The sequence below is a fragment of the Mus pahari genome, chromosome 14, assembly GCF_900095145.1.
Source record: "Mus pahari chromosome 14, PAHARI_EIJ_v1.1, whole genome shotgun sequence".
Lineage (NCBI taxonomy): Eukaryota > Metazoa > Chordata > Mammalia > Rodentia > Muridae > Mus > Mus pahari.
The window spans coordinates 87,152,450-87,179,795 of NC_034603.1; the positions used below are offsets into that span (position 1 = coordinate 87,152,450).

The 27,346-nt window shown below is 56.4% G+C and overlaps 2 protein-coding genes across 7 annotated transcripts in view; one reads left to right on the forward strand and one right to left on the reverse strand.

The window, feature by feature from the left end:
• Baiap2 (BAI1 associated protein 2) overlaps window positions 1–3,278 on the forward strand; it is a 64,235-nt gene extending 60,957 nt beyond the window's left edge. The window contains exons 14-15 of one of the 4 annotated variants that reach the window (XM_021211615.2): window positions 12–59; window positions 2,854–2,940. In XM_021211615.2, the coding sequence (XP_021067274.1) occupies window positions 12–39 (28 nt within the window). In that variant the 3' untranslated portion in view covers window positions 40–59; window positions 2,854–2,940. Of the gene's footprint in view, window positions 1–11; window positions 60–2,853 lie in introns of all 4 variants that reach the window. The other 3 variants (XM_029546686.1, XM_021211613.2, XM_029546687.1) reach the window with 3 other exon arrangements.
• Window positions 3,279–3,791: 513 nt separating this feature from the next.
• The window catches only part of Aatk (apoptosis associated tyrosine kinase), a 38,587-nt gene continuing 15,032 nt past the window's right edge, over window positions 3,792–27,346 (reverse strand). For 2 of the 3 annotated variants that reach the window (XM_021212498.1, XM_021212500.1), the window contains exons 2-14: window positions 17,884–18,017; window positions 15,265–15,412; window positions 13,254–13,333; window positions 12,843–12,961; window positions 12,619–12,706; window positions 11,982–12,115; window positions 10,361–10,445; window positions 10,155–10,276; window positions 9,242–9,391; window positions 6,354–8,934; window positions 6,129–6,276; window positions 5,797–5,997; window positions 3,836–4,953 (exon numbers count right to left, since the gene is read on the reverse strand). In XM_021212498.1, coding sequence (XP_021068157.1) covers window positions 4,913–4,953; window positions 5,797–5,997; window positions 6,129–6,276; window positions 6,354–8,934; window positions 9,242–9,391; window positions 10,155–10,276; window positions 10,361–10,445; window positions 11,982–12,115; window positions 12,619–12,706; window positions 12,843–12,961; window positions 13,254–13,333; window positions 15,265–15,412; window positions 17,884–18,017 — 4,031 coding nt within the window. In that variant the 3' untranslated portion in view covers window positions 3,836–4,912. Of the gene's footprint in view, window positions 4,954–5,796; window positions 5,998–6,128; window positions 6,277–6,353; window positions 8,935–9,241; window positions 9,392–10,154; window positions 10,277–10,360; window positions 10,446–11,981; window positions 12,116–12,618; window positions 12,707–12,842; window positions 12,962–13,253; window positions 13,334–15,264; window positions 15,413–17,883; window positions 18,018–27,346 lie in introns of all 3 variants that reach the window. The other variant, XM_029546065.1, reaches the window with a different exon arrangement.

Sequence of the window (27,346 nt, forward strand, 5' to 3'; positions counted from 1 at the left end):
TTTCCTTACAGCGCGGATGTCGAAGTGGCCAGATTTTGAGCTGCCCCTGACTAGAGTTAGTAAGTTGCCCTGGTCTTTCACCCATCTGTCTGCATCTATAATGGCTATGCCTAGACCCACTCTGGTCTGAGTCAGGACAGCCTCCACAGGAAGGGTCTGGGCCTGGGCAGGGCTTGGGAGCCTGCTGAGATGCCTTGCTCCGGGCGCTGGGCCTTCCTTCCACCGGTTCCCTCCTCTGGCTTGTGGTTCACCTACCTTCCTTCCGCCTGGAGGCTTGTGGTTCTAACCCTGCCCCATCGCTGCCTTCGCTGCGGAATATGGGGCTGGCCTAGATCTGTTCTCTCCTACCCAACAGGGTGGTTCGTCACAAAGGGTGACCTGGGAGAACAGCCTCCCCCAGTCATACAGCATGTACCTGGGTATTCATGTGGGATACTATGGGGTTGGTCACGAGTCCAGCTGTTGAGTACCACAGCTGAACCTAGCCAGGTCAGGTGACCTCTGCCATCAGATCTTCTTGCCTCTTCTGGTTCCCTCCACCTCCCCATATGGCTACAAGACACTGGCCAGCTGCTTCTTCCCTTGGTACTGCAGAAGTGGGCCGAGGTAGACCATGTGGGGCAGGGAGGAGGGCACTGCTGGGCATTGTCCACCACAGTGCAAGGGGCTTTGATCCCCTACCCATGACATGGAGCGGGTGGCATGAGAAGCCAGGACCTGAGTGTGTCCCTTAACAAGAGCGGCCGTTACCTCCCTGATAGTCACAATGATGTGTTTCAGCCCGTGGACAGCCAGAACTCTCCCTGCTGCCTTTCTGGGTGTCTGTAATGTGAGTTCTGGAGTTAAGTTCTGCTAAGGTTTGCAGAGAGAATGAAATATCCTTGGCAGACTCTAAGCTGGCCACTTTCTCCTGCCTCTGTCTCCACATCCAAGATGTTCTCTGGGAGCCGTACTTCTCCCAGTCCAGGGAGAGAACTGGTGTGGGCCCCGCTACCTCGCCTGCCTCCCGCCACACTGCCAAGTCCACCTGGCATGGATGCCACGGGTCATCCCTGGATGCCTGGTCCTCCTTTCCCCAGTTGGTGCAGCTTCAGATGTTGAGTCCTCCCACTCCTGGAGATAGGCTGTGCTCGGCACACCGTGTGCCGGTCATGCCCCCCTTCAGGTTAATTTCACTAGCCTGGTTGGGTTCTTTGGAAGGAAACATGTCCCCAGATTCTGCTAATGGGAACATGTACAGAGCAAAACTTTGCAGTGGCTTTGGTATCTGTAGATGGTTATTTGTGATCCAAATGATCCCATGACTTTGTGAGTAGGAGAGAAGAAAATGTTTCAGAGCCTCTTGGGTAGGGCCCTCTGGGGCTGAGCTTCCACTCTGGTCCTAGCTGGTAATAGATGTCGGTGAGTAATGGAGGGAGCCAAGCACGGCAGGAGTGAGGCGTGTTCTGTAGGTATCTCAGCCGTTCTGCCCTGTTACCTGGGGCAACCTGCCAGTCTCTCTGCTCTATCCCATTCCCTCAACAGGACCGCCTGTCCTTACCCCAAGTCTCCCCAGAGCTGTTGCCCTTCGGGAGCCCTTCTGTAGAATCTGGAGTGGGCCAAGGGCAGCCTGGCCGTGCCAGAGGCTGCAGCTAGCAATGGCCAGGGTCTGTATCTCACCCGGCAGTCAGCCCCTCTGCAGCCATCAGCACAAAGCAGAGAGAGGTGTAGCCTGGCCTGGGATGGAGCTCAGGCTGCAGGCATAGCAGATGGTGGCCCTTACTCTCTGGCTCTCAGCAGAGGTGAGCAGCAGTAGAGCCATAGACGCCTCCTGGGAGGGGACAGGGACCTGGGCCTCTCCCTGTGCTTCGCCTTTGAAACCTCTCAGTCCAAGTGTTTCAGATTTTTAGAAAATGTCATCTTCAGGAAAATGTAGGGTGAGACTCTACCTATTAGGTCTTCTTGGGGAGCCTGAATGGAGAGCCTGCTAGCCCACCCTGGGCCTACCACCAGCCCCGGGCTTCTGAGAACCCACCAGGGCCAGAGGTGACCCCATTGCAGGTAATGGCTGTAGAGCCAAGCGCACTTCCCTAGGAGTGCAGTCCTGTGCCTTGCGAGCCCCCATGTCCACACGCCATCTGTGCTGTCACTGTGGAACTGCCTGACCCTTCCCACCTGCTGCCCTGTGCTGATCCCACTGGAGTGGGTCCTCCCAAGCCTGACAGGGACAGCCGAGGAGGCTGCCGGGAGGGCTGGGCTGGGGCAGCCCGTCTGTGCCCATCCGTTCCATTTCCACGTCTTGTCTTGAGTCGTGTTTGTGAATCAGCTGTGGCCCGAAGGGCACTTGGGTGGCTCGGCCACCTCTCGGGGAAATGGTTAGTCCCTCGGCAAAGGACCTGGCCATCTGGCCAAGGTCCTGGTGTCAGTCCCCCACCTGTGGAGTCAGGGCACATGCACCTCATGTCTGTCATGTCTGCGTGTCTACAGCGTGCCTTCTGTGGCGCCCTGCATGCCTGGGCTGGTTTGTGTGACCTACTGGGCCGTGTGCTCTGCACGGGAGCAGAGCCACTCCTTGGACTCAGCATGGGGGTGGGAGCTTACCAAACCAAAGTGAGCCTTCCCTAAGAATGGGGTCATCCACCCCAGGTTAGTTCTCACCATTCTGCCCACTCTGCTGCCTTGCCTGGAGCATGTAAGGTGACGGTGGGTAGCTGTGCTAGGGGCTAACGGGTCATGAGACAACACCCAGCTCCAACCCTGGTTTCAAGAGTTGGCCATTGGGTTCTAGTAGTGGGGGGGGGGTCCCAGGAGCAGCCTGATGGCACAGCTTAGCCAGGGCACCAACCCAAACTGAAACTGCTCTTCTTTCCCCAGGAATCCCTTCGCCAACGTCCACCTGAAACCAACAGTGACCAATGACAGATCAGCCCCTCTGCTCAGCTGATGGGCTCCTCTGCATCGCCACTCTGTCCCCACCCACCAGCTGAGGGTGACCACGGCATGTTCCTGTCCAGAGAAGACTGCCTTGCCCCACTCCCTAGGCTCGTCTCACATCGGCCCAGCCTGGGCTGGATCCCAGGTGTTACTGGTGCGGTGGCCGCCTCAAGAGACCGATGCCCCAACAGAGGGGCCAGCAGTCGGGCGACAGGGACCTCTGATCCTAACTGTGGAACCTTGGGAGCCTCTGGACACAGAGGAGGACATTCCACTGGCTTGCAGGGAAGGAAGCCTATTCCCATGCTGACCTTTAAACTTTTTTATCTCACATGTGTCTGGTCAATAAACGTGTGCTCACCGTGTGCAGTGTGGTCTGTTAGCCTGGTGGTGTGACCAGGAACGGAGTGAGGGCATGACCATGCCCTCGTAAGAGTGATTTATCACGAGCACAACTGAGAGGAGAGCCGGCCCCAGCCCAGCTCTCCGGCTACTTCCCCACTTCAGCTCAAAGGTAGGATCTCTATAAAACCCAGTCAGGCCTGTGTTCGGATGCAGCGGGGTGAGGAGCTCGGCTGACGGCAGAAGTCGTCAGATGCAGGGAAGACCCAGGCAGACTTCCTCCTTCAGCTCCCCCAAGACATCCTCTGGAGGCACCCACCCGTTACATAGGCACACAGGCCAGCCCCAGGACAGGGCAGAGTAGGGGGCACAGGAGTCCTGTTGCCAGTCTTCTGCCTCTCACTCCACAGTCGCCCGGCTTAGGACAGACTAGAAGCTAGGCAGGTGGCTGCCCTGGAGGTCCCCTTTCATCTGACCTAAGAGAGCCATCTTGAGGGACAGGAGAGCTGAGCACCCCACCTACCATCCTGCAGGGTGTTAGCTACAGTCCCCGAAAGAAAACACTGAGCACACAGGCTGGTTTTTTCTTAGCTTGGTTTCTCTTAAAAAACAAGGAACAAGAAAATCATTGCACCAGCGTCCATCCTAAGCCTCAAACTAAAAACAGAAACAAAAACAAAACAGAAAACATTGCCCCACCCCCAAAGCAACAATATACTTTACATGTCTTTGGCAACAATAACTTAGAATCGCCCCATTTTCATTCACTCCAGCAAGTTACAAAAATATTCCCTGTACTGCCCACCCCAGCCCTGTCTTCTCCCAGCCCTGCCTGCAGGCAGGAGCCCCTAGTGGCTGCAGGATACCCCCTACTCTCCTCTAGTCGCCAGGGTGTGGGGCAGGCACCGCCCTGCAACAGAGAGCTGCCCACACTACCCTGCAGAGGGCATCTCTTCCCAGCCTGGAAGCCCCTACCGGACAGGACCTAGGCCAGAACAATTCACAGACCCCGTGGGGAAGGACTTCCACAGAGGCAGTGAAGGGGAAATAGCCACGGACTCTGAGATAAGGGCTTGGAGCCCAGAGGTCCAACCTTGATCTGAGCAAACCTGGACCCAGGTAAGAAAGGTGGGGGGACCCAAAAGGGACCTGCAGGCTTAAAGCCATCCTGAAACCTGGCCAAATGCCCTTTGAACACACGGCAGGACCTAGCCAACAAGGGCATACAGGCCCTTGGACTGCCTAGTCCCGACCTGAGGCCGGTTCACCACCATCAGCCATATAGGAAGAGTGGCTGAAGGGTGGGGAGGGAGGGAGGAGTGGAGAGTCACCTAAGAGTCAGGGGGCCCTTCTTGAGTGTGTACACATATGCTTACAGACCCCCACAGACCCCCAGGCTACAGGAATCTCCAGGGTTAGCAGCCAACCCCAGCGTCCACTCAGGACACATTCTGCCATCAGGGCAGCATGGAGAAGGCGCACAGCCCAGCGCGTCTAGGGCTAGATACAGGCCTCTCGACCACCTGCTTCTCCAGGACGCTGTAGGGTGCCGGTGGTCCCCATTCATTCCCAGTCAGTCACCAACCTTGTCGCTGCCCGGGCAGGATGGCAGGGGCTCCGGTGATGCCAGCCTCCGAAGGGTGGAACTACCTGGGTCTCAAGCCTCTGTGTATCGGCCCCCAGCACCTGCTGCTGGGCCTGGTAAAGGGAGTGCTTTGTGAGCATGTGGGGAGATACCAGGCAAAGGTTCTCACACACCAAACCTCACCCACACCTACAACTGCCTGGTCCAGTGACAGGCCTGTTCAATGTGGTAGGCCTGTGTCTAGATGAGGGATAACCCACTTATCACTACCCCCCTGCCCCCCACACACGTGTAACCCAGATCCAAAGCCGACAATGTTTAGCAAATGCTCCCATGTCTGTGCACACATGGAAACTGAGGCCCAAACAAAGAAGGCATGGTCAGAGTCATGCAGGGACGAGGGTGACAAGTTCTTCCCTCAAGGGGACGAGGTATCCAGAGGGGCGGAGCAGGCAGAAAGGACTGGTCAAAGCTGTGAGTGGGCTATGGGAGGAGGAGGTAGAAAGGAGCCTAGCCGGGTGTAGGCAGTTGGAGAGGGCACGTGACTTGACACGATGAACTATGTGGTACCACCACCAGGGTAAAGTCCCAACAGAGACTCCTAGCAAGGACCTCAGATCAGAGATAAGCCATAGATGATGACAGGAGTAGAGACCACCATGCTGGGAATGTTCTAGTAAGTCACGGGAGTCTACGGTCAGACTGAGAAGAACAGAACAGGTGCCCAGCATCCTGCTGTGGAGGGCAGAGTGGTAGGGTGGGCAGGTCCTGGGCCCAGGAGACAGTAGGCCAGGTGCGCCAGAACACAATGTCTGCCCGGAGGCCAGGGGGCAGACACTGTTAACAGGGCAATGTCCAGCAGACCAGAGGCCACCAAATCACCCCCGATGGCACCCCTCATAGATCCCCATTCGTGGTGTCCCTCTGCTCTACCTCAGCCCCCATCACACTCATACCTCCCACGGACTGGGCATCTGAGTCGGATACGTGGGTGATGGAAAAGCGGGAGGCAGGTGTGGGTGACACGGTGAAGCGTGAGAAGGGCGCAGCTGGCGTGGGAGGCGCCACCAGGACAGGGTCAGAAGGATCCAACTCAGTCACCAAAGCAGCCTTGCCGGGCACCAGCGGGAAATCACCGTCCCATTCGAACCTACTGCCTGCCAGCCAGACCAGAGAGTTACTTCTGTTATGTGACCCACCCCAGCCCCCACTTAAGATGATATCGCGTCTTGAATCCAGACCTTCTGTGACATCGATGTCACTCTCTGGCCTCCAAAACCTGGCTCACCTGGTTCCGGAGCAGAGCTGTCGGGCGGGTGGCCAGCCCGTAGTGGCAGGCCGGTGGCACTGGGTGAGTTGGGGCTACCCTCCAGGAACTCGGGGAGTGACTCCTTAGTGCTGGGAAAGGGCTCCCCAGTCTCTCGGGTGGGGCTTTCCTGGAGGGGCAGAGCACATCGTGACTTGGGCCGCCCAACCTCTTCCAGCTCTGTGTATACCCAAAGCGGCAGCCCACCTGGTCAAAGAGGTAGACCGTGACATCATCGAAGAAGGACACAGCCTTCTTCTTGCGCTCCAGGTCGTCGCAGAAGGCCTCCGACAGCAGACTGGGCATCTTCAGCAGGCTGCGCAGATTTCGGGCGCTCTGGCTCTCAGCCACTACCACGGGCACCGCTGGTGGCTCCTCCTCACTATCCTCACTGGGCTCCTGGACGCTGTAGCACCGGAGCTCCTCGTCCGACTCCTCGCTGTCCTCGGTGTCCTCGTCATCCTCTGGCCGGCCCTCCAAAGCCCCAGGGTGGCCAGGCAGGGCCAGGCAGAGCGGGGATCTGGGTGTGCTAGGATTGCGCATCTGTCCCTGCTGGGCTGGCCCTGACAGCTGTCCTGGGGGACCCTGGGGCTCCGTGCCACTCCCTTCCAAGCTCAGTGGAACGGAGGTCAGCGGGAAACATTTGGAACGGCTTGGGCCGGGCACAGGCTGCACTTCAACTGGGCCTTGAGCCCCGAGAGGCTCTGGCCTGGGGCCTTCTGGCAAGGACTCCTCCAACTGCTGTGGGGGGGACAGCACCTCGCTGGACACCGCAGGCCTGGGAAAAGCCTGCACAGACTGATGCCCTGGGCTAGGTGGGCTCCTCGGGTCTTGCTCCTTTTGGGAGTCCTGGATCCCACTGCGCTTCTCGGGGCCAAAGGTGGGTTCGGCCTCGGCATCCAGGTCTGAAAAGTAGGCAGAGTCTCGGTAGGGGCTCTTCTCATTGAGGCCACCAAGGGAGACAGAGAGCAAGGGATCGGGCCCTGGGCTCTCACCCTCTGAGGCTGGCTCCCCAAAGGCCTCGGGCTCACTGGACTCACGGGCCTCCTTGAGCACGAACTCAGGAGACTCATGGTTCTCTGTGTCATAACCACTGTCCACGGCTCGGGGCTGCCCGCCAGGGGGACCGGCAGCTGATGGGCTTAAGACCTCACAGCCGCCATCGCTGGCTGAGGACGGGATGTCCAGAGAGTCCAGGGAGTCAGGGGTCCCCACCTGCTTCTGCAGACGGCGCAAGGCTGGTACTATGCCTGACTTCTCCGTGTGTGGGCCGTCGCCGGACAGGTCAGTGAAGATTCCCGATGTTGCCTCGGTCGTGTCTTCACCCTCGCTGCTAGATGCCTCTTGACCCCGAGAACTGCCGCTGCTCTCCAGGGTGGGGGCCGGCTCAGGGACGGTCACCCAGCTGCCAGCAGCGGGTGTGGGAGAGGCAGGCAGGATGTCAGGAGCGCTTGCCTCCTCCGAGGGAAGTGAGGCTCCTTCGCAGGATGGGGAGGGGACGGAAGGAAGGGGTAGCTGGGGTTCAGCAGAGCCCCCAGCCTCCTGGGCAAGTTTGGGTTCCACGATGGGGTTCTCAGCCCCACCCACAGCTGCCTCTGTCCAGGGGGATGTGACGAGGCAGGCAGCAGGTGCCAGGCCTTTGGCAGGACACAGGGGGAGCAGGTTGAAGCGACAGCTTGGCTCCTGACCAGGGGAGAATGCTACTAGCCCAGGGAGAAAATCTCTGGGATCCTCCTGGGACAGGGGATGGCCCACCTCAGGGGAGGCCCGAGGGGTCTGCTCTAAGCTGGAGCAGTCATCCCTGTAGCTGTCTGTGAAGCTGCTAACATAGCCAGGATCCCAGGATTCTGGGTCACGACTGCCACTGTTGTTGTTGGCTGACATGTTAGAGCTCCAGTGTCCACACTGAGCGGCCAACCCCGCCTTCCCCTCCTCCGGCTCCTCATCACTGGGGGAGGGCTGGGCCCCAGGACTCCCCGAGGGAGATGCACCCAGCGGGTCGTCAAAGAAGGGTGGGCAGAAGGAAGCCACACCCCAGTCTATGTCTTCAGCTGGCAACATCGGAGTCCCAGGAGAGGGTGAGCGTGAGGGACAAGGTGACTCTTGCCTCCTGTGTGAATGGTGGTCACAGGGGCCCCAAAGGCCCCCAGTGGGGGGTGCGTGGCCCAGCAATGGCTCCATGGCAAGAGACGCAACAGTGCTCTCCTCGGAGTTATTGTCCTGGTCAGTCACAGCCTGGGGGCTGGGAGCGCAGCCGGCACAATCTGGATCGTGGCCAGCAGCAGGCACGGCTCCCTCCAGGCGGATGAAGTACTCACTACCCACCGAGGGGCTGTGGGCACTGAGGACCGGCACCACACCGGGCGGTGAGCGGTCAGGCGCGCACAACTCCGGCAGGCGCGCTGCGGAGCCTGGGCTGGATGCAGCCCCAGAGGGTGGGTATGCCTCAGCGCCACAGCCAGCCTCCCACTTGTATTCAAAGTTGAGGCCGTGGCTCGTCTCAGTGACCGTCAGCACGTCATCGCTGTCCACGTGAAAGCCGTCGCTGGTGAACCGCTCCAGCAGCGGGAAAGACGAGGCAGCGGTGAGCTCGGCGGCAGCGGCTGGGGCTGCGGAACCCGAGCCCAGGCCCGTGCTGCCCCCGGGCCGCAGGGAGCGCCAGCGCCGCTCAAACTCCTCCTCCAATTCTGTGGTGCCCTTAGCACACAAGTAGGACAGCAGTAGATGAACCTCTTCCGCTGTGGGCCTCTGCTCTGGCTGCAACCAGCAGAACCGCATCACCTCGTACCTGCCGGGAGGCCCTCATGGGTGGCCCTGGCCACTTCCAGAGGCACGCTGGCCAGAGTATAACCTGCCCTCCAGGGACAGTCCGTTCCCCCATGCTCAGAGGACCCTGGGGACCCTGGGGGCAGTCAAGGCAGGCCCAGAAGCCCGGGAAGGTCCCCGAGTTAGGGTATTTCCCGGGGATTCCCCCATGCCTGTTCAGGCTGCAGAGACCCAGAAGCCCTGTAGAGGTGGACCGAGCAGCCCCGGGCTGTAGCACTCAGCCCCCTGTGCCCCTCTGGCCTGCCTGTCCAGGGGGGTGGGGTCCTCACCATCGATCAGACAGAGCCAGCTGCAGCTGGGGCTTGGGCAGCTTAAGCTGCTGCTCCCTGACGGCGTAAGCCAGCACCTGCCGGTCCGAGTGCTGGGGGTACGGCTGCGCACCCAACTCAAAAAGCTCCCAGATGGTCACACCCAGGGACCTGCGGGGACAACCACAGCGACAGGTGGCTGAGCGTGACCGCACGGAACCCCTGAACACCTGTCGTCATGCCAGCCTCTCCGGGACTGGACCTCACTATGCCACAGCTGCCCCTCTCTAGCAAAACAGATGCAAGCCAGAACCCCGTATCCCCTAAGGACAAGTGGCCTTCAACAGCATCTCAGGATGTTTTTTTTTTTTTTTTTTTTTTGGTTTTTCGAGACAGGATTTCTCTGTGCAGTCCTGGCTGTCCTGGAACTCACTCTGTAGACCAGGCTGGCCTTGAACTCAGAAATCCACCTGCCTCTNCTCTGTGCAGTCCTGGCTGTCCTGGAACTCACTCTGTAGACCAGGCTGGCCTTGAACTCAGAAATCCACCTGCCTCTGCCTCCCAAGTGCTGGGACTCAGGACGGTTTTAACCAAAATATGGCACCAGTATTTGGGGGGGGGGGTGTCAGTTGGTCCTGTCCCGAAGGCCCCACACCCTTGACTGTCAAAGCAGTTCTCCCCGCCCCACCAGTATAGGAACCTCAGGAACCCACCATCAATGAAGTAGCCTATAAAGTGCCTCTTATGGACACACGGTGGCAGGCATGAGCACACTTTCCCTGCGTGGCAGCCCTCACCCAACCCAGAGAAGGAAGTCAAAATGTTGGAGCAGGGGGCAGAACTGAAAGGCAGCATTCCCGCTAGAGTAGCTGACGCCAGCGCATCTGGGGAGGCGGCATCCCAAGGCCCTCCCGGCAGCCCCACCTGCGCTCACCACACGTTGCTGCTCTTCGTCTGGTCCACCACCAGCAGGTTGCCGTGTACCTCGTCCACCAGCTCCGGCGCGATCCAGCGCAGCGGCACCCACAGCTGGTCGGCGGTCACGAGGTAGTCTTCCTGTAGCACGCAGGGACAGGATGGGAGTGAGCTCCGCTCAGCAGCCGCCCCTGCACGCACACGGGCCCTGGCGGCCTTACTCACCCTGTATTTGCAATGCGACAGGCCATAATCGCCAACCTTCACTGTCAGGTCAGCCGTCAACAGGCAGTTCCTCAGGGCCAGGTCGCTGCGGAGCGGAAGGCAATGTCAGCAGAGCATGCCAGCATGGGTGAGCCCTGGTGGGATGGTTGGGCTCCCGGGCACAGCCAGGCAGGCAGACAGGAAGGGATGTCTGAGGGGCCACCCGCTTGTGCCCAAGTTCTGGCTCCACACCCTACACTGGCTATTTTGGAAGACCTGTGTGGACTTCAATGCACTCCAATGCATGTGAAAATCAGGCAAAAGATGCTCAAGGAGCCCCCAGCAATGTGCTGTCTGACTGCACCAGAGCCCTGACCCACTCCACCCTCTGTCTGATCTGCCCAACAGGGGCCAACAAGCCATAGAGCAGAGAGTCTGCAGTGTCCTTTCAGGACCTTCACCCTTCCGACTACACTGCACCGTCATCCCCAATCCCCAGGAGGTAAGAACTGATGGGGAAGTCGAGGCCCGGACTGTCTCAAAGGGTCCTGCCAGCAGTCAGAGCCCATGTTCTAGAGTTTAGGCCTGCCCGGCCTGCTACACAAGCTGGAGTTGAGGTCTAGAACTGGATGGACCACAGAGCACCCTTGTGTAGAGGATAAAAATCACCCCGGGACTTCCTCCAACTCAATGGCAAGCCTGGGATGCCAGCGTCTGTATAACTCTTGCTTGGCTGTAGCCCCCCCCCTGGTGTTTGGGGTACAGGACAACAGAGTGCCACGGGACGCACCCTCATTTGCCATACTGCTGTTGTGCTGAGGGATCTCCAGATGTAGATGGGGCCACCCTGGCCTGCCTCTACCCCAGGAGGACTGTGTCAGGGGACAGGGTGGGGTGACGGGTCCATGCCTATGGGTAGGACAGCTGGGCTAGGCAGCAGGCGGGGCAGGAGGCTGGCAGCTGCCCTCTTCAACAAAATCACTGATGCTGGAGTCACTGTGCACCCACTCAGCACCAGGATATTGTTGGGGAGGACGGCCTGTGCAGCGTCGGGGCTGGCGGGCTGCTTGTCTGTCGCCACTTCTTCCAGCACGTGCCCCCAGCTCGTGGGAGGCTGGGCATCCTGGCCACCAGAGGCAGGAGAGAGCCACCCCTCCCACTGCAGGGCCAGCCCAGCCACTCCCTTTGTGGCCTAAGGGAAAAAGGCTGGGGTTGATGTGGGGCCCAAGTGTGGCTGACTGTTCTAGTAGACAGGATGGGTTTCTTCGTTTAATTGTCTGCAAGGTGAGTTTCAAACGCAAGTCTTCACAATTTATTTATTTTTGAGATTCTCGTGCTACATTGCCCTGGCTATTCTGGAACTCATTAGGTAGACGTAGCTGGACTTGAACTCACAGAGATTCTCCTACTTCTGCCTTCCAAGTGCTGCAATTAAAGGCGTGAGTCACCACTGCCCAGTTAGTTTTCCCAGTTTTAAGAATTATAAAGTTCCTTGCAGAGTGGCTAGTATTAGGTGAACCCAGTTCTCGAGGCCCACAACGTGGGATCACCGTGACTTTCCTGTACAGAATCATGTGAGGGTCAAGGCCCTGGGGGAGCGGGGCTTTGTGGGTGTGGCCTGGCTAGTCTCGCTAGCCCTCACCTGTGTACATAGTTGTGTCGATGTAGATGCAAGACGCCACACGCCACCTCGCACGCCATGCGCTGCAAGGTAAGGGGGTCAGGCGCCATGGACTCTGTCACCCGGCAGCTCCGGAGATAACCTTTGAGGTCCCCCTGATAGACGAGAGAGCACACAGTCACCTGCTAGCTACAGTGACCAGCGCACCACAAGTCTCCCACTCACCCCAAGAGAACCTGGGTCTGGTGGCCTGCGGATCAGCCGTGAACCCTAGTGTTTGCTGCTGACCTGTATCTCAATTCTGGCACAGTGACCGCCATATAAGCAGCCACCAGAGCTGTGCATGTAAAGGCGCCAAGGGGCAACATGAAGACCCAGAACTCAGGCTCTGCCCCCGGAGCTGCGGGAGCCCTGTGGCTGTCCCAGGACACCTCACGCTGAACTGCCCAAGACCCCACAGTGTTGCCCCTGCTGCTGCCGGCTCACTTTCTCTCCGCAGACCTCCTCTGACGGAGAGCAGGGACTACCAGGACTCTACTTTAGAGATAACAAAAGATCCCAAGAGGCAGAGCAAGAGAGGAACCACTCCCCTTCAGAACAATGAGCTATGGAACAGGACCCGAAGAGACAGAGCTACCGCCCCCAGAGGACCACTTACCAGTGGACAGAACTCCATAACCAGCAGGTAGGGGGTCACCTCAGCACACTGGGCCAGGCACTGGAGCAGGTTGCTGTGCTGCAGGGCTCTGGAAGAGTCCATGGGGATTTAAGTTGGAGGGCGGGAGAGGGTGCACCAGGCCCCAACACAGCCCTCCCCTCCCCATAGCCCTCAGTTTCTCCCTCTGTGCGGCTCCCCTGCCCCGCCCCGACCACACTACCCACCTGTAGGGCTGCGCCTCGTCCAGGAACTGCATCTGCTCCTGCACACTAGCGCTGACCTTCAGCTCCTTCACCACCACCTGCGTGCCACTGACACCCGAGTGTACCTCCCCCAAAAACACCTGCCAGACGTGACAGGCGTCACCAGGGCCCTTTTCAGTCTCCATAGGAAAAACCATTTAGCGCCCAGGGCCTCGGTACAACTTCCCACGGAGCTCTGGCTAGAACCCTCAGCCCCAGTCCACCTGCAAGGCTCCTCCTACTTTCCTCACTGCCTGGGGGACCACAACGAGGAAAAAGGAATCGGGTGCATGGTCCAGTCTGGGGCGGGTGTTAGAAAGACCCCTCCCCAGGGGATCCCCAGGAGTAGCAAGCCCACCCTTTGCCATTCCCGCCACCCCGAGGCATGCTTACCTTCCCAAACCAGCCGTGGCCAATCTCCTTTAAGTACAGGAGGCTGTGCCGGCCCAGGTCCGTGGACTTGAGAAGTTGCACTGGAGTAGAACAGAAACCCGGGCACATCTTAGCCACCACTCCCTCTCAATCTTCCAGACCACGCTCTCCAGAGCCCAGGGAGCTTCCCCAAGCTCCCCAGCCAAGGAGGCTCCAATAAAGTGGTGGCCAGGCTTGAGGACTGTCATCCAGGGCCAGTGTCTCTTAGGCAGAGCCATTGATCTCAGTCTCCATCCAGGCAAGTCTGGGGAAGGATGCCCAGAACAGAGAGCCACAGGGAGAAGCCAAGCCCAGACAGCAGGGCCTGGAAGGCCGTTTGGATGAGGCAGGAGGCTGGTCCCGAGGCCTGGGAGGACAGCAGAGCAATCAACCCCCTACCCCTGCCACAGGCTGGCATTCAAACACCCACCACAGCAAAGCCGCCTTTGTTGGGGGCTGCTTGGCACAGCCCTGTACGGGACACACTGGCTCCATTCTCCCTGTGGGACAGGCAGAGTGAAGTCAGAGGAGAAGAAGGGTCAGCGTGGGCAGAGGAAAGGGCCAGGGCTCATTGCACCCACTCATGCCCCCTCAGATTCTCTGAATTCTGCTCCCACGCTGATAGCCCAGAAGGCTGGGGTCAGAGCTGCTGGGACGGCTCAAGGAAAGGCAGCAGCCGTCAGGGACTGACTAAGAGACTCAGGGAATGTCTGTTTGGTGCCCAGCTCATGGAAGAGTCTCACCAGGCTCTGTGTCCCAAGACTTACACCCTGAACCCAATCTGTCTGGATACCTGGTGGAAACCCTGGGGTCTCTAGGACCTCGGTTGTCCCAGAGTGAGTTCAGGGTCCTGACTGTAGAACCCAGGGCAAGCACCGGGGCAGGAGAATGCCTTTATGTTAGGAGCTAAAGGTAGAGGAGGCTGCTTAGGTGGGCTGACCCATCTCACACTAAATTTCTCCCTCCTTGAAAGAAGATGCCCCCCCCCCAAAGAAAAAAACAAAAAACCAAAAACCAACAGAGCTGAGCAGTGCAGAAAGCACCTTCGCCCTCTCCTGTCCCACTGTCCTTGCCCGTAGATAGCCAAGCCTGCCTGCCCCCTAGGGGTGCTAAGGACAGCTGCAGGCCTTTGAGCCAGTGGGTAAAGGTGTCCATGTCTGGATCCTGCCTGACTGTTGAGCTCACCCCCTTGAGACTTGACGGGCCACACAACCATGCATTCAGGGTTGGGCCAGGCTGGCAGTGACCAGGGCAGCATTTATCTAAGTCTCTACTGGCTCAAACAGGTACCGAGAGCCTTTGATGCAGGCTGGGCCCTAGATGTTGTGTTGAGAGCCTGGGAAGGCTGGCCCAAGGCTGGGGGGCGGGGAGTGGCCTGCTTTTCACCACAGTGATGAGGTACTGGGGCCAACCGCACTCTCCACTTGAAACCTTCCACGGTGTCCTTGGAGCCCTCAGATGGACAAGGGACAGCCCTGAGCTGAAACTTCCAGGCTGTAAAGGCCTGAGAGCTGACTGTTGTAGAGGTAGCCATAGTCCCAGGCACCATGGTGACCAGAGCAGCATTTACCCATCACCTCTAAAGGGGGGGGGGGATAGCCTAGGGGGGGGAAGGGGCAGAGGCTCTGGGAGAAAGGCAAATGGAAGAGGCAGACAGGGCAAGGAAGCCATGGGAAGAGGCCCCTGGGGGGGAAGGGGGGATGGGCATTGATTGGTAGGGACAACGGGGCCACGTTCCTACAGGTTTAGGTACAGGGAGCAGGAGTCTGGGAAGAGTACAGTTAGGTGGATAATCCAAGAACCAGAGTGCTGGGCCTCCTGCCCCAGTTACTGCACGGCAGCCCCTTGGGTGGAGGCGTGACAGACAAGGCTATTCTCAAGCCTGGGTCCCAGAGGGGGTCCACATACCTCCCAACACCGCCCAGCCTGAGATGCAGCCAGGAGACCACGGCTCCCCAATGCCCATGCCCCAAGCGTCCCCACCCCCACTCACCGGAGCGACCCGGCTGCTTGGCCATGGGCAAGGAGACCTCAGTGAGGGGCAGGACATACACATCGGGGCCGGTCTGTGCAGCTGCAGCCGGGGAGCCCTGCTCCGAGAAGTCGGCCACATACTCGTCCCCTTCAGCATTCTCAAACTCCTGCGGGTCGGGTCAGCACAGGTGGGTGAGCAGAACACAGACCGCTAATGGAGGCCCTTCCCCCTAAACTCAACCTGACTTACACAGGCTGAAAGCATGGGCCCCTGCCGCATGGCCACTACCCACCTGTTCACCGGCCCCAGTTACTCGGGGACACTGTCTCAGCAGAGGCCAAAGGCCTCAGGCCTAGGTGGGGCTGGGAACCCAGGCTGAGTCCAGCTTGGAGACGGAAGCAGAGAAGCCCCTCATAGGCCCTGTCAGTGGTCTCCACCCTGCCCGCCCAGCCCATGGCTTGGAGCAGATTTACAGGCAGGGGCTCATCGTACATCTCGGGGAAGGTAACTTGGTTCCTCATCCCTAGCTGGACAGGGAGCAAGAAACCAGGGACTTGTTCATCGTCCACACCTCTACCGCCTGCCTGCATGCTGTGGGGTACCCTCAGCCCTGCACCCCCTTCAGTGTACCCTAAGAGTTTGTTCCTGCATCCCTGGAGACCACTCTGGGACAGGCTGCTAACTCGGAAGCAGATCAGCCTAGGAGAGGCCACCCCACCCCCACCCCACCCCATCCAGATCACATTCTGGGATAGGCCACAGCCATAAACAAGGACAGGGTTAGTGGAAGAACACTTGCCTAGAACCACAAACAAACACACAAAAACCAAAACAGGAACAGAGCGGAAACCAGGCCAGCTTGTCCTCAGCACCGGGCAAATCTCCCGGCCACATCTCCCACCCAGGTGAAGACTGGGCTCTGAGGACTGGGCACACAAACCCGGGCCTGGCTGCCCACTCCGGGCCACATTCCTGCGGACAAATGGCTAAACCTACCCTGGGGACCTTTTTCTAGGTCATCTGTCCTTCTGTAAAGGGGGTGGCCCTACATTCCTCGTGGCTAGCCCAGGTCTGCGTTCCGAGCGCAGAGCCACTGACACCTGTAGCAACTATTCCTCTCCGGAGCCTAAAAGACCACATTAGGACTTCCTCTAGCCCCACACACCGGGGCCTGCGATGCCCGCTTCCCCCTTTGTAGTATGAATTAGTTCTGGCTTCAACCATTACCTTCCTTGGCCAGAGAGCCAGCCGGGTTCCCCCAGCACAGCGGGCGATCAGGTAGCACAGGGTCAGCATCCAGACCCTGCCCAGAACAGCCCCAGCAGGGAGCTCGCTGTGGAAGCGGGAGGCAGTGACCCTCCAACCGAAGCACACTGGTGCTGGAATGTTCTGGGCACCATGTTCCCAAGGAGGTGAGAAGGGCGAGGGTGGGAGGGACCTGCTGCCAATCCTTGTGTGGGGCCTTGTTCTCAGCGCCCGAGGAGGGGCTTGCTACACAATGGCTGCCTAAGCCGTGCCCTAGCTTCCCACCCCCACGTCTCCGACCTGAGGTTCTGCCCTCAGCGTCCTCCAGGATCGCAACTCTCCTTTGATTGTCCAGCCCGCTGTGTGCTGACAATCAGGAGGTCCGGAGATTGTCCCCTGGGGTGGGGGCACCAGGGAGGGGGGCACACCACACCGCTGTTAAGGAACCCAATGCCCATGTTTGGCTGGGGCCTGTGCTACCAGATCCTGGGACTCTGCAAGAGGGTGATAGCATTTGGTGTAGGTTACCCAGTAGGAGGTACCCCCAAGATACAGAGGCTGGCTCTGTGCTTGACCACAAGCCCTGCTCCCACCCTGACCTCCTACCCAGCCTGCAGCCCCATGTGGGTGCGGGAATGTCCAAAGCTCTGGCCAGGCCTCAATATGCTGACAGACAAGGCTGCAGCCCCCGCAGCTCCCAGTGGCGCCTCCTGGGGGTGGGGGTGAGGGTGGGTAGCTCTGTGCTTTCTGCCCTGCATTCCTGTTTAGAACCACAGTGTGACAGTGGTGGCCATGGGGTTGGAAAGATGCAGGGCCTCCATCACTGGAGTGAAGGCCTCGGCTGTATGGTCTAGCCTCCTAGGGAGACTGTACTAGGGAGAGCGTAGTGAAGGCCACAGGGCCTCCAGTAGACACTCCAAAAATAGGATGGCCCTCGTCTCTGGAACCTGATGGATGTCCTCTGAGCAAAAGACGCCCAGCTAAGAGCTCCCGAGTGATGTCGCTGCCGGGGACGTGTGACTCGGGGCTTCACTTTCCCTCTGACTCAGTGAGCACAGATGTAAGGACCTTTGTGGGGGCAGCCCCTTCACTGAGAGTCAGAATGTTCTTGGGAGCCCCTAAATGCTCCTTACAGTCATTTTGGCTTCTCCGGACACGGACAGGCCTGACCTGGCGCTGGAATGGGTCAGTATGAGGCCATGTCTACAAAGAAGGTCCCAAAATGAAGAGCAGGTGGTGGGGTCCCAGGAGCCCCCAGGAGAGGGGCTGTGGGAGACCAGACAAAGGGTTCAGCTGGTCCGCAGATGACTATAGAAAAATCAACCGTCACGGTAATCCCAAAATGGAGGGGAGCCAGGCGGTGGGTGGAGGCAGTCGGTGCGAGGTCCTCACCTTGAACCCGATGCCGCCCTTCTTACAGCACAGGCACGCCAGCATGAGGATGACCACGGTGAAGATCCCAGAGAAGGACACGGCTACCACCGCGAGGGAGGAGGACCAGGACAGCTCACTGAGCGGGGCACCGTCTGCAAGGAAGCAGAGCACCAATGTCTCACCCCAGCCTTGGCACGTGACCCCTCGCTCTGGTTCCCCCACCTGGACATGGCCTCAAGCCAGAGCTAGTGAAGCGGCCAGTGTGGGCCCAGCTCCTCCCAAGGTCCATGGACACCTCTCTGTGATATCTGGGTCACTGTTGTATCAGGCTAGAGGAATGGCTCTGCAGTTCAGAGCGCTGGCTGCTCTTCCAGAGGACTTGGGGTTAATTTCCAGCACCCTCATGGCAGCCCCCAACCACCCTAACTCCGGCCCCAGGGAATCCGCTGCCTCTGTGGCCTCCGCTGGCACCAGATGCACAGACGGTACACAGACAACAGACATGCATTCAGGCAAAAGCATCCACGCACATAAAATTTTTATTTAAGAAAAAGTTAAGATCCACAGTGGTGTCTCCATCTCTGCTCACGTGGCTCAGCCCGCTTTGGGACTGGAAGGCCACTGAAGGCCCTGGCTGCTGAGGAAGAGCAAGGAGCTGAGACCCTCAGGTAGTAAGGAGCTGCCCTGTCTCTGTCTGGCAGCAAAGTGCCCCCTATTCAAACCCTGGTTTGTCCCCCAAGTCCCTGGGGGCTGCTTCTGACCTGGGGAGAACAGGATCTTTCACCTTCTTAGCCCCTGATATAAATGAGACCCTACGTCTCAGACGGGGAACCAAGGTGCTCAAGACAGCAGAACACACCCCAGTGTCTCACGCTGAGCTGCCAAACTGGGGTTCCTTAGCAGCCTGGGGGGGTGGGGGCGCCAGCTCTGGTGTCTCCAGATGGCTTATGGGGCCAGCCCATCGTGTCCACTGGATGGAAAGGAATGAGCTTGGGAATTGCTCTGCCCTTTCTCAGCACGCAGGCTCTGAGTCATCCTATCCATGGGTCCTCACTGAACCCCTGGCAATGTGGAGCACCCCAGCTCCCCTGGGTGCCGAGTCTGTGCCGCCTTTGTCACCGAGGCAGCTGTACCACACACTTGGGAGTTCCTAACTCAGAGTGGATGAGGCCCTAGGGCTGCCGGCTAAGGAACATCTGGAGGGCTCCCTGGAGGAAGGGTGAACCTGAGGGCCAAGAGGAGCGCAGACCCAGCTTGGGATTCCTGCTCGGGTGCCTGTGAACACTTCCCATCTCACACCTAGAGATGAGAGGGTCCTTGTGAGCCAGAGCAATGGCGGACGGCGTTCATGGTGACACCGTGTCAGAGTAAACCGCTAGAAGCTAAAAGTCCACAGGAGGCAGCCACACTCAGGGGACAGTCCCCATGCTGAGCCAGTGCCCTTCCAGCAGCCTCATCAGGCAGGGTTTCCAGGCATGCCTGCATGTGTTTGCCTTTTTACACGTCTGTCCTGCATGTATACATGTGAACCACCCCCACACCGTGCAACTGGTACTGTGTGCTCACACCTGAATGTCCTATGAGTGTAAGTACTGATTCCACCACAGGGTGGACACCTGAGTGAGCGTGTTGCACGCCCTCCTGCACCTCCAGGAAGCGGCGAGCCCTCGAGGACTCTGCCGTTGCCATGGTGAGCCCTCTCTCCTTTCTCCATCTGGTGCTGCTATGACATCAGAACTCACCCCTCCCACACCCACTGCTCCCTGCTTTCACAGGCCCACTTGATGGCCCTGAGGCCTGGGGCTGGCATCTGGTGCGTCAGACCATCCCTTGCTTACTCCCTGGGCTGCATGGGCACATACCAGGTAAAGGTCACCTTGGGAAGGGCCAAGCTCAATATCCACAAGCCCTTGCCTTGGCCGCCCATCAAGGCCACTGGTCTTTCTGTGGGTCCCTTCCAACCTTCAGCAGGCCCTGGCCACAGAGGGTTGTGGCGAGTTGCTGGCTGGTAAGTGGGTCTGTGTGGGAGGCAGAGGTTCTTGTGCTCACAGATAAGCCATAAGGGAACTAGGAAGAAATGTATAGCCAGCCCCACAGCTGGCACCCAATGTAGGGCTCAACTCTTGGAGAAGGTAAGAAATTTCAACAAAAGTAGGGGGTAGGAAGTGAGTCTGCTCACCCCAGGAGTCAGGACAGGAAGTGAGAGTGAGACTACAACATGGGTTCTTCTCCGTCCTGAGACAATGCGTTCTATACAATGTTTGTGAAGGATTCAGAGGAGCAAAATATTCAGAGGAAAAGCTCTGCACCTTTATGCAAGTGGCTAAAAGTTAACCCTCCATTTCCTGAACAAGGAAGTATTGATGTTGAAAACTGGAAACATGGGCTGATGAGATGGCTCAGTGGGTAAGAGCACCTGACTGCTCTTCCAAAGGTCCAGAGTTCAAATCCCAGCAACCACATGGTGGCTCACAACCATCCTTAACAAGATCTGACGCCCTCTTCTGGAGTGTCTGAAGACAGTTACAGTGTACTTACATATAATAAATAAATAAAATCTTTAAAAAAAATAAAAAAAGAAAGAAAGAAAGAAAACTGGAAACATATAGGTGCTAATGTAAAAAGAACACATGGTGGGGGGGGGTTGGGGAAATCCCAGTCAATTATCGTGCAAACTGAAGTCCTGCAGTGATGCAGGACTTCTCAGGAAGATCACAAAGGCCTCAGATGGAGTGGGGTGCTTAAGAGTGAAGTCTGGCAAGCAGAAAGCAGAGAGAGCCGGTGTGAGTAGCTCGGAAGCGGAAATAGAAGAGGGTTAGTGTCTCTGTAAACGAATCCTGCCCTAAAACTGAGTTTGTCTGACTTTGGGGTTTTCACCTAAAATTATTATTTTTGGTATAGCCTGAGAATCTATTCCATTAGACTGTCTGAGAAATGTGTTAAACTAGAACCTTCCAGCAAGTTCTTGCTGCATGAAACTATTACACTCTGGCGATGATCACGTTTTCTCGTGTCCATTACAGCATCAGCTGGTGTGAACTCTTGGTGATTGCTTCTCAGGTATTTCTGAGTACCCTGTCACCCAGTGGGGGGGAGTCGTTCTCAACCTCAGAATTAAAATTGCCCTGAATTTTAAAGATCCCAAACCTTACATAACCAGCCTTAAGTTTAAATCTTTAGAAGTTAATGACCATTGTTAATTAAGTTTGGTTGGTTCTTTAGTATTGCACTTGCCTTTCTCTGACATAAATGATTAGACTCTGGCAACGGCAGGAGTCAGAGGAGGCTCTCAAGAGCCTGTTTTCTACGGGAGGCTTATATTACACAATATTCCAAGCTTCTAGTGCATAATTAGTCGTGGGTGGTTCTCACATCAGCTTGATATCTGGAATGAGGGCTGTCTGTGCCTCTCTGTGGTCAGGTGTGGAGAGATGTGTGCTCTACAGGTGTGCACAGTGCCTGTCCCTAACTTGTCAGCTGAAGAGCAGGATCCCGGGCGTGGCATGGGGCTCTGTGGCTCAATGAAAATACCATTGTCAAATAGCTGTCTGTGCATTTCCTTTCTAGGGCTCCCAATGCAACTAAAAGCTGATAATGGTCCTACTTACGTGAGCAAACCACTTGAGGAATTTTGCAATGTCTGGAATAATAATTATGTGTCCTTGCTGTCACTAAAATCCCTGACAGCCCACGGGACTGGGTCAAGCCATTGTGGAATGACACTATCAAAAACTTAAACAGCAAATTTTAAAGATAAAATGGGAAAGGGTTGGGAGGGGAGGAGGGAGGGAGGCTGTGATCAGGATGTAAAGTGAATAAATAAATAGGTTAGTGAAAAAATATAAAAATAAAGAGGGGTATATACACCCACCTAAGTCCCCACCTGCTGTGCTACACTCAGCCAAGCTAACTCTAAACTTTTTCCCTCTAAAGGACGCTCCTTCTATTGCCCCAAGGCATTTTGCCCTAAAGAGACACACCCTAATGTGTATGTTAATAGAAAGATCTAGAAACCAATCTACGGAAAGGGTCTGATGCTCTTCTTACGTCATGGTGAGACTACACTTATGCGTTTCCAAATATGAACACAGCCCCAGATAGCTCCCACTCTGATGCATCTGACCAGGACAGCATCCTGGAGATGACCAGATAAAGGAAGTATCCAGCGACGATAACAAACCCATCAAGAGGAGACATCCCAAGAGGAGGAATAAGTCAGTGACTTAGGGAGGCGGCAAGGACACAATATCAGTGACCTAAAAATGACGCTGTTACATTATCTGAGCTCATGTTAGCTCTCAGCTTGTCAATGCAGAATCCAAAAGCCTTTTGTTATGAGGAGTAAGAGGCACAGCCACGGTAGCACACAGTGTGACATTTTGACAGTGTGACTTTTTTTTTTTTTTTTTTTTTAGTTATACGAGTACACTGTAGCTGACTTCTGACACACACCAGAAGAGTGTATCAGATCCCATGACAGATGGTTGTGAGCCACCATGTGGTTGCTGGGAATTGAACTCAGGACCTCCGGAACAGCAATCAATGCTCTTAACCGCTGAGCCACCGCTCCAGCCCCAGTGTGACGTTTTGTGATGCTGTTTTGCTAAGCTAGAGATTGTCTTTAGTCTCTTTTTATTACCAGTCGCAAGAGTGACTACTAGAGTACAAAGAGAGGTTTCAGATAGGGCCTGTGTGATTAGTAAAATCACAGCAATTATTAGTAATTAATAAATAATATTTCATTAATTTCTAATTAGTAATATTCACTAATTACTAATATTAGTAAAATATCAGTAATTAGTAATATCACAGCAAAAACATTAGCAAAAGTTAGTCAAGAGATGAGAGGATTAAGCTCTGCATTTCTACAAGATAGAGCTACTGTAGATTTTGTGTTGTTCAAACAGTGTGGTGGTCAACAACCTCCCAGCCTGCGCTGCTAACTATGTCAGGTTTCCCTCATACTATTCTATAAAAAGATAGTCTCTCAGGTGGTCTCTGAGTGGCCATCACGGTGAAGCTGGCTTTCCTTCATCCTTGGTCCTCTGTAAGCTATTCTGATAATTCTGTTATGGTTGCCTGTATTGGTTCAACTGGCCATGCAGGCGATGCATTCAGCCTTGGCCTCTATTATAACCACAATTTTCTCTTTAAGAACTGAAAAGGAGGGAGATGTGGGAGGCATGGAGGTTCTGTGCTCACAGAGAAGCACTAGAGGAACCAGGAATGTTAAACACACACACACAATCTTGTTCCTTCAAAGAATCGGGTACTTAACCTGTTAACCTCCCAGAAAGCTGGGAGCAGGCATGGTGAATAGCCTGGTACCCTTTGTTCTGTGTAGCTGAGACTACACCGGAGCCTCCCCCAGACTCCTATCATGAGCTTGTCAATCTGTAGAGCCTGTCTTTATGGAAGGTGTCATGTGTAGTCAAACTATAGACCCCATCTTTATGGGAGATGTCACATGGAGTATACAAAGAAGTTCAATGAAGTCAAACCTTTAGCTATATTGTACACATGGCTTGAGTTAATTATCACCAGAAAAATCTTTCACCAAATTGTGCTGTGCTTAAATATGCCTATAATCAACTATTTGGCATCAGACTCCAGAACACCAGATGCTTACTCGTCTTGAACTGAACCACCTTCTTGCCTCCTGCATATCCTTCCTCTGTGGCCATAGCAGTCACAGAGACCCAACAGGTCTGTCTGTTATTCAGTGCCCAGGTCGCTGGTGGTGGCTGGGCAGGATGAGACAGCCAACTGGGCTGACCAGAACCACACAGCCAGAAATGCTCTTAAACTCTCAAATCTGCATGTGTACCTAGGATTCTGATGCCCTGCTGCACCAGGGGAACACCAGGGGAGCACCAGAGACACTCCTCCCAGACTTGCTAGAGCCAACCGCAACCAGCAAATGCAGAAGTTACCCAAACTGGCTCCAGCCTGGGTCCCAACTAAGTGCCACCGAGGCCTAGGAACCATAGAGATCATGGAAAGTGATTGGTTATAAAAAGGAAAGGTAGATGGCTCAGGAGAGATGGCTCAGTGGTTAAGAGCACTGACTGCTCTTCCAGAGGTCCTGAGTTCAATTCCCAGCAACCACATGGTGGCTCATAACCATCTGTAATGGGATCTGATGCCCTCTTCTGGTGTGTCTGAAGACATCTGCGATAGATAGATAGATAGATAGATAGATAGATAGATAGATAGATAGATAGATAGATAGATAGATAGAGGAAAGAAGAAAGGAAGGAAAAGCTAGACCAGGTGGTGGTGGCACACGCTTTTAATCCCAGAGCAGACCAGGGTGGTGGTGGCACACGATTTTAATCCCAGAGCTCGAGAGGCAGAGGCAGGCAGATCTACAGCCTGGTCTTAACTCTGTCTCAAAAAAATCAAAATAAGTAAATAAATGGAAAGGAGCGGGAAAGCTGGACGCTTGAGAGGACAAGGCAGCACCTCAGGTATGATTCGGGGTTGGCCCGGCCCCCAGACATTCCCTGACACTAACACTAAGAGAGCCAGGCCCAACGTCTTTAGCTGACATGGGTAGAGATGGGGATGGAAAAGCCATGGCCCTTGGCCTGGGACCAAGGCTCTATAGAAAAGGGTAGAGGCAAAAGGAAGAGATGCTGTGCTTTGGCTCAAACAACACCGAGTACCAGGAGCCATCCCGTCTCTAAACACTGGGAGCGACAGGGCCTCAGTTTGGGTTGGAAGCATCGCTGTGTGAGCAGGACTTACAAAGCCTAAATTTCTGCAGTGGGCGGCCTGCAATCCCACCCTGGCCCAGGAGCACAGACAGGAAACCACGCCCAGACAGGAAACCACGCCCAGCTAGGGCACGCTGACATGACAGCCCTGCCCACCATCAAGCTGACCGCCCGTTCCAAAGCTGAATAAAACAGAAAGTGTGTGCATTCCTTTGTGGTTCTCCCCGTATCTTTAAGAGCTTTAAACATCAACCACACTGAGGCCTTGGCTCCGCTGAGGTCATCAGAGTCTCCTACCCAGTCCGACGCTAGCTGTTGCCCGGAGAGACTCACTTCACAGGCGCCCCCGCCCTGGCTGTCCATCTTCCACGCTCCCTCTCAGGACTTGGCTGGGGGATGTGGTCAGGAATCATTACACAAAGCCACATTTGCGTAGGAGTGGGACCTTACCATGGGGTGGGTGTCCAAAAACACTTCCGTTAAGATTTCTGTCATCCGTCTTGTCTACGAGCACCCAGATCCACTACAATCTCTCTCGGGTCCATTTGCACCCAAACTCCACACCACTCAGCTCCCGGGGGCACCCATGTTGGTGCCCCCCCTGTACCGCTGAGGCCTGTCTAATGGGAGCTGGATGATCCCCTCCACCGTGCTGTGTCAGCCAGCCCTCTACTCCTCTCTATTCTTGTTGTTGATTGGTTGGCTTTGTTTGTTTTCCAAAGACAGGGTTTCTCTATGTAGCTTTTGCTGTCCCGGAACCCACTCTGTAGACCAGGCTGGCCTCGAACTCACAGAGATCCGCCTGCCTCTCTGCTTCTACCTCCCAAGTGCTGGGATCAAAGATGTGTGCCACCCGCCCTGGATCTCTCAGGCTACTCTACACTCCCAGATGCTGAGATTTTCGGGAAATTGAACTGCATTTGGGTAATGACTGACTTTGTGTCTCAGGAGGCCCAGGTTTGATGGCAGTGTATTTGCAGTTGGCAGAGTGACCCCAAGGCTGCCCACCTGCTCCTCCCTCTGGCCTGTAGCTGTGTCACCTGCTTGGCCTGGCCAAGGAGACTTTGCAGATATTGGTAGATCTTCCCATAGCTCCAGGGATGGTGGCCCTTTTAGCCTTTGCTGTCAACCAATGGGATTGACTTTAACCTTTTGACCCCAGTTGTCAGGGAAGCCATTGAAAACAAACACGTGGCCCTTCTCAGGGGAGCCTCTGAGGAGAGCCAGAGGTAGCGCATTCCTCAGATCCTCTTTGCCTCCCAGGTGACACAGGACAGGCCACATGGGGAGAAGGTAGCCATAAACAGGCAGACCAACCTTAGCAGCAGGGCAAGTCCACTGGGCCCTGATTGGACTAGAGCTCCCAGCAACACTCACAGTGTGACAGGTCAGGCTGGCCAGCAGCCAGTGCTGATGTGAGCATGGTCCGGGCCTCTCCCACCCCCTTCCCTTCTGTTTGAATGCTAGGCAGACACTCTGGTGCTGCCTGGAAGGCTCTGGACAGAAGTGTGCCTCTCAGGTCACATGCTCATTAGCTGGGCCCGACACACCCCTCAAGCCCTCAGGCTCATCCCGTAATGCACACTGCCACTGTCTGGGAACATGGGGCCAGCTGAGGCGCAAGAGGAATGAAGAGGGGCGGAGGCTGGGGGAAAAGGACAGGCAGGCACCTGCAGTGCAGTCAGAACCCCCCCCCCCAAGAAAAGTAACGTGGCTTTGATCTGGTCCTGGCTGTACAGCTCTACCCATCACAGGGCCCTGTCCCAACCTGTGAGTCCCTGTCCAAACCCACATCTCCACGGTTTGACTAGCCCAGAGTCCAGAATATCAGGGGGCCAACAGGCCACCCAGGTCTCTTCATAGCACGTATCCAATTTAGGTCACCGCAGATGACCCACTTCTGCCACCAGATGGCGATCCCTGGGCATTTTACAGTAATGGCTGAGTGGGGTCCAGAGACTCCCAACTCTTTGGCAAGAGTGTGGAGGAACCAGGATGCCACCTCAGGCTGGGTGCAACCCCAGCATCTAATGCAAGGGCAGACCAGGGAGGTGGCCTGCTGGAGAGCAAAGGTCGAGGACACGAGCTCGGGGTGCAGCCGTTCCCCCAGCATCCTGACAACCAGCCTAGGCTACTGGGAGGTGACTCTGTTCTGTGTCCCAGTCGTGCCAGGCTTCAGACACCTGTGTGGTCACCTGCTCTATGTAACCTTTCTGTCAGACCCGATGTCTCCAGGATCCCCCATTCTATGGCCCTGCCACCCAACTCCCTGGACCCGGTTCCCAGACACTGCCTTCAAGACAGTAAGGAAAGCCAGAGACCCCACAGAGAGGCAGCTGGCTCCCGGAACTCAGTCCCTCCTGGACGGGCTCCCCTGAGGCCCTGGGGAGAGGCCGTGCTCCCCGACCTGCGCGAGGCCAGAGTTTGCTGGCTGGTGCTAGTTGCTCGGCCAGCCCAGTGACACCATTCACGGCTCCGGGGGACGGTGTTTAGGGCACACTTTAACTATAGGAAACCTTGCCCCCTCCAAGAAGCCTCCTGTGCCCCCGGGCCCCTGGTCACTGTGGCTGTCTCCTTCCATCTGTTCCAGGGCCCCCTGAAGAAAAGTATACAGAAGGCTGCTTGGGGGCTGGAGAGACTGCTCAGCGGTTGAGAGCACCGACTGCTCTTCCAGAGGTCCTGAGTTCAATTCCCAGCAACCCCATGGTGGCTCACAGCCATCGGTCATGAGATCGGACGCTCTCTTCTGGTCTGCCTGAAGA